A 6,574-nucleotide genomic window follows, 5' to 3' on the forward strand; every position below is an offset into this window, starting at 1 on the left:
TGATTGGGAAACATTTCTCAACCGAAATGAACCCTAGAAAAGGAGAGTTAATGGACATTTGAAGATGCCAGTACTTGAGGGTTTGGTAAACAAGTGTTGCCGCATTCCCTATTACCAAGAGGCAATCTAAAGCAAGAAAAGAGTAAGCAAAGTAAGGTTCATTATTGTAAAGTTTATTTCGATTGTATTTGTCTTTGCATTCTCATTTTCTTATTGTGTTCTTATAAGAACAGCTTGTACGAGGCTTCTCCATCTTCGAAAAGTTTCCAAGAAGGAGACATTCATAGTAGATCTGTGAGTGTGAAAATTGGACCCTTAGATTAGTTACCTCAAGGAGGTGGATACCAAGTAAAATTTAAGTGTTAGAATTGTGAATTTTTTGCCTCAATTTTTCATACACGTCCTAACACACAAGCGAAGGTAAAACAAAGCAAGTGAATAAGTCATGAGAAAGCTCTATTCTTGTATAGATTGTTATATTTTTTGTTGTTTTACATACATATTGTTGTTTTCTTATTCTTATTGTAACCAGGGAATTGGGAAAAGTTTCTTTACCTTCGGAAGGTTCTGAGAAGAATAAAAGAGTTGGGATTTGAAGCGTGATTCGCCAATGAGTCATAGGTCATGAAGTATGAACAAATTTTCTAAATAACCTAAAATGAAGCGTTAGTGATTGTTATTATTTTTCTTATAATGTGTTTATATTTCCATCAAGATATTTTTATCAAAACACCTTAATGGCTTTAAAAAAAACTCAAAACCATGGATAAAGAGTATAAACAAGTTTAGAAGAGAAGTTGAGATGCATTGGTGCCCATACAACATAATTTTGTGGCCATCAAAGGGTTTTGGTCATGGCCTAAAAGGGCTTATAATCATCGATAGAGACTAAAAACAGATTTAGGAAATTAGAAGGGATGTAATAGTATCCACATGTCATGAATTTGAACCCTTTTAGCCATCAAGGTATACACATTGATAGGTCTAAAAGAGCTCAAAGCTATGGATGAAGATCATAAATAGTTTTAGGATACTAGTTGGGATGCAATGGTATCAATATGACATGAATCCAAGCTTTTTTGGTCATTAAGTTATTTTGGCCAAAATACCTTGATGACCTAACATAGTTCAAATTATAAATAAAGACTATAAATAGTATTAGGAGACTAATATAAGTTCAATGGTGCTAATATGACAGGAATGAGTCACTTTTTTTTTTGGGTCTATTAAAATGTTTTGGCCAAAACATCTTGACAACCTTGTAGGGTTCAAAATCATAAATAAAAGAGCATAAATAATTTCAAAGGACTAGTATGAATATATTGATATTCATATGACATGAATTTTTTATCCTTTTTGGCTATCAGTATGTTTTGGCCAAAACATCTTTATGGCTCAAAAAGGATCTAAGCATGGATAGAGACCAAAAATAACATCATGAGACTAAGGTTGTAGAGAAGATCACTAGGCTCACATTTATACATTGACATGTTGACAACTTATATGGGAAATCAACTAATGTTGTAGAAAATTAAGAAACCTAGAGTTTACCAATCATAGATGGATTGTTTAGTTGAAAAATGCCAATGGTGCACAGAACAGTTTGACTAGCTAAAACCATGTTGAAAAGCATGATAGGTAGTTGATGTTAGAAGAAATGGAGGAATCTTTTTATAATTTTGGACAAAATGATAGAATAAGGTTCAACATCTCAACCTTTTCGCATGGTTTAAGAGAGGAGTTTTAATGGACGACACAAGATTCACCATAGGAGCAGTTCAACAGAGGAATTCACATGGAAAAATGTATTTTGTATATTCACTTGGACAAAATATCTTCAGCAATTAATGGAAAGGTGTACTTAAAATTATGAAATTTTTAAAAAATTATCGAACTTTCAGATTTTCTAAGAGGCATATTTATTTTTCATTTTACCTCTTCTGTCAATCACGGATCAAATTCTACCTTTTCCAAAGCATCTAAGGTGTTGATTTTTTGAAATCTAAAACAACTATGGTGCCGATTTTTCAAAAATAGAGCCACACTTTTCTAACTTCTTTGTCTACAAAAAACATAGAGTGGTATTAATTTTCAAAATACAATACTAATTTTCAAAAAACATAGCCGTATTAGTTTTAGAATTTATTTATACAGCACGAGAATGATAATTTTTGAAATATAATACTACAATGATATTAATTTTTAAAATACAATAGAAAGTAGGCTACTTTTAAAATCCAATACCAACATGGTAATAATTTTTTAATGCAACACCGTTGAGAGAAAGAGTAAAATAGAAAATAAGTAGGTATAGAAATGGGTGCTTCTTTTAGAATTTCATAATTTAAATGCATTTGGTAATTATGGAAATATATTCTTTAATAAATATAAAATTATAAACTTTAAAAATGTGTAACTAGATAAGTTGTATTGCTTTCCCTTGGGAGTGAAGGAAAACATTGCCTGCCCAAGAGTAATAATGACTGGCAAAGGTAAAGCTAAGGCTAAGGCTGAAAGGACAAGCCTTTGTTCAGTGTCGCCTTCAGGAGTCAGACAGATAGCAACCAGTGGGAACTCTCGTGTCTGTACGCGACAACATTAGCACATACTCTCACGAAAAGGACAGTCATGAAATTTAAGGAAGACACTAAATCACCTGCAAATCACACAATCTCGAATTCCAAAACTCCATTGCCAAATACGGAAACTATTATATTCCCTTCCCCTGCCCTGTTTATCATTTATACAACCTTTACTTTCCTCTGCTGCTGCATGGAATGCATGCATCCAAATCCCCATTGAATCCCGTCATTTGCAACGCTGTTGACTGTCAAGTACAAAAGAGGAAGAAAGCAGGGGTGTCAGAAGAGACAGAGCGGAGTAGTAAACCTGGAAAGCTGGGAATCTTGATTTTGATCTGTGTTTGATCGTTTTGTATCGCTTCCTCCTTCCCACGGGCTTGCTTCTCGCCTTCAAAATCTCACCTTTCCTCGTCTTCTTCTTCTCTTCTTCTTCTTCTCTATCTGTGTTGATGGAATCGTCCAAACAGCCTGAAGAGGTCCTCAAGTTCCAGCAGGCCCTGGGCCTGTCCGCGACGCATAAGAGAGATCCAAGCCCTGCTGTATCAGAAAGCAGGGATCTTTTGCCTTCCGTGGTCGTGGCGGCGGAGAAAGATGGGCAAAGGAATCAACTTGTGCCGAAGCGGAGCTCCAAAAAGGATCGCCATACCAAGGTAGAGGGCCGGGGAAGAAGGGTTCGGATGCCAGCGATCTGCGCCGCCAGGATCTTCCAGCTTACCAGAGAATTGGGGCACAAGTCCGACGGGGAGACTATACAGTGGCTCCTCCAGCAGGCGGAGCCCTCCATTATCGCTGCCACCGGCACAGGCACGATCCCGGCCTCCGCACTCGCCTCCGCCGGTTCTATCTCCCGCTCTGCTGCCGCCGCTACAAACATCCAGCCCAAGCTCGGTGAGTTAGGGCAGGACGCTGCGTCCGCCCCTTGGACCTCGTTGGGGTCTGCTAACTTCACCCGACCCCTTCCAAGCTTGCTGCTTCCTCCCGGTGTCCTCGAAAGCGGATTGTTCCACTCTGGGCAGGCGGCGGAGTCAAGTTCGAGACTTGGGATTGCCACTTCCGCCAGCGGCAATGGTTCGATGAGCGGCTTTGCACCCAAAGCAGACATGCATGGCCTGCACTTGCCTGGCAACGACATGGGCACAATGAGCTTTGTGTCGATGCTGACCGCCCACTGGCAGCAGGTGCCCGGGTTAGAGCTCGGCCTCTCCCAGGAGGGGCATGTCGGAGTGCTCAACCCGCAGACCTTGAACCAGTTCTACTCGCAAATTGGGCATGCAATGGGTTCTAGAGAGAGTGATCAATTTCAGCAGCAACATCAGGCCTTCTCTACCAAAGACAATTCGCAAGAATCCAAATAGGCTCTGGAAGATCTCAAGAAAGATATGACGATCCAATAGAATGAAACTTGTATTCAATGTCAGCTTGATTAATTGGTTCGTTTCGTCTGTGTCTTTGATTTTTATTCACAGTAGCAACTGGATGATTGGACTCCCTCTTCCTCCTTAGCCTGCAATCTTCATTTGCAGATTCAGTTCTGGTATTACTTCTCTATTTCAGTTCATTGATATGAGTTTTCTTTCTGGTGTAGGATTCCAACCCTATTAGCTTTTGATGTTGGCATGCAGGGCCTAGAGGCAGAGCCAGATATTTGGGCATGCAACTTATTGTGTCATTTATATCAAGGTCTGTAAGTTAGAGTTTCATCCTGTTCGACAATATGTCTGTTGTGAATACTCTATTCAGTTATTCTATAAGAAAAGGGAAATGGGAAAAAGATGCATTGCTTGCTTATTCTGTTAGTTTAATCTGACATTCTTTACTCATTGTACCAATAAATGGCTTCAAACATAGAGGATGAGTTGACCACTTTATGATTCAAACATGAAATAAACCTTAGTGTTAAGCTCAATTATGAATGCATTGGTTACCAAATCTATCACATAGTTAAGTTTTAGTGGATCTATATTTGTTAGAATTATCCATATTTTTTCGAAGTTAATAAATTTTTCATGTGTTATATTTAATCCATCAATTTACTATTAAATATTGGCATCACCTAGTAACATGACTTATTTCTTCCCAGCAACCCAACTCATTTAAAATAAATCATTTTACCATGTGACACTCCAATTAGTCTCACATGTTGAGTAGACTAATAGAGGAGCTCTATAAGTTTAGATGAGTCAGCTATTATTAACTTATTTAAGCATTTTGAGTAAGTTAGAATGGATTCTGACATTTATGCGGTCGTGACAATTGGTATCATAGCTCCACAACCAATTTCTTATTTCTTTCTTCCTTCACTTATTCTCTTTCGATTTACTCACTGCAGTCTCCTTCCCCAAATTCTCTGTCTAAAGCTTCCTCATTTTCTCTCTTTATTTTTCTTTCTGATTATTTTCTTTCTCCCTTCATTTCTTTGTTTCTGAGCTCAACCTAACCTGTCTCTTTTCTTCTTTTTCCACCGCCGAGCCCTTTTTTAATTAGAGAAGAGATAGCTCCTCCTTAGCTAGCTACAACTGATCTTTGGTGGAAACCATTGTTTGCCTTCAAAAGGTAGTTGTTTTTTTGTTCCCCCTTTCTCTATTTATGTTTCAAAGGACTGATTCAGTGTGCTTACCTCACATGACTACTCACTCTTCATTCTCAATAGTGTTTAGAAGGGTCTCCCCCAGGGGGTGTGCCATCGATAGTGGCTTAGTGAGGAGATGGGAAATTAGAGAAGGTATATGCAATGGGAGGTGTTCTTCCATTGTTAATAACAATGGGCGGAGCACTTCAACATTATGACATCGATGAGGTTGAGGTTGTAACAAAGAGAGTAGAATGAGGTAGAGTATGAGAGAAGAAATTGTAGGGTTTTTATGGCATGCTTGTCCCTGACTAAATAGGGAGAGGGAGGGGATGTATATAGTCTGTTCACCTAAAATGAAATTCATGCACAAACACAAACAATGAAATGATTTGATAAGCATGTGCTTATGTTTTTTTTTTATGTATGTTCTTTGCTTCAAGAATATATAATAGAAATATAAAAATAAGAATCGTTGGTTCTAAAACCCACTCTTAATGCATGTCCTATGACGTATTTGGTGCATCACCCTCACAAAGATTGCACTAATTCTGTCTCTTCACAAGAGCTAATGTGACAAACTTCTTACAATATGTGCCTGTAATGTTTACAAGTGTTCGCGCCTCTCTTTGTAGAATGAATGTAAAACTAATTAAGAAATAGATTCCTAAGGAACTTTCACTTGTCCAAGCTTTTAGAGACTTTGAGCAATGTATTCACTTGTTTGGAAGAGTTTCGAGATTAGTATTGTGGAACCATAATTGCTTAAAGCTCTCCAAGAGTTTATATAGAATCATCCCCAACAACTCTATTTTCCCACCTCCAATAGACTATACTATCTAGTCTATTGATTAGGTAAAAGTAATTGTTGTCCTCAACAACTAGCATAGCAGTTGACTAGGCAACTGCTAGTCGACTGCTCAACTTTTACTCAATTGGATCTAATTCCAATTGACTGAAGACCAAACAATAATATTTTATTCTTTGCCTTGTATTTACTTGATTCCCAAGTTGATTGGACGTCTGAGTTGAATGAGGCTTGCCTCTAGTTGACTGATACCAATTTCACTTGGCTTACACTCTCATAAGCATTCACAAAGCTTGGGATCAAGCTTAGCCAGAATAATGTTGCCCCTAGTCAAAGGCTTTACTTAAGCTACTAGGTAGTCTACCCATACCTAACTAAACACATCATCCCCAATAATGTTGCCCTAAAACATACGTTCAAGATTACATTTCACTCACTCACATAATCTCTTATGGTCTAATGTCTCCAGGCAGTCAACGCTTCACACTTTCACCTTGCTAGGCTTTTGGCCCTTCAATTGCACTATGCCCTCCAATCTTGCACTATTGCCATCCTTCGCCTTGCTGGTCCCTTGGATCACCAAGCCCTCCAAGCTTGCTCCATGCTATCTTTTGC

The 6,574-nt window shown here is 38.3% G+C and overlaps 1 protein-coding gene across 2 annotated transcripts; it reads left to right on the forward strand.

Moving 5' to 3' along the window:
- The first annotated feature begins 2,680 nt into the window (after positions 1–2,680).
- LOC121967182 (transcription factor TCP20-like) lies at positions 2,681–4,427 on the forward strand. 2 transcript variants are annotated; one of them, XM_042517249.1, is made up of 2 exons: positions 2,681–4,116; positions 4,205–4,427. In XM_042517249.1, exon 1 carries the CDS (start codon positions 3,032–3,034, stop codon positions 3,935–3,937), a length of 906 nt encoding a protein of 301 aa, XP_042373183.1. In that variant the 5' UTR covers positions 2,681–3,031; the 3' UTR covers positions 3,938–4,116; positions 4,205–4,427. The 2 variants fall into 2 exon arrangements, with proteins under 2 accessions (XP_042373183.1, XP_042373184.1); XM_042517250.1 differs by having other exon boundaries at positions 2,681–4,012; positions 4,168–4,427.
- Positions 4,428–6,574: the final 2,147 nt, after the last annotated feature.

This window comes from Zingiber officinale, chromosome 3B, assembly GCF_018446385.1.
Source record: "Zingiber officinale cultivar Zhangliang chromosome 3B, Zo_v1.1, whole genome shotgun sequence".
Lineage (NCBI taxonomy): Eukaryota > Viridiplantae > Streptophyta > Magnoliopsida > Zingiberales > Zingiberaceae > Zingiber > Zingiber officinale.

Coding starts and splice junctions, on each gene's coding strand:
- LOC121967182 (XM_042517249.1), top strand. CDS start 3,032: ATGGAATCGTCCAAACAGCCTGAAGAGGTCCTCAAGTTCCAGCAGGCC.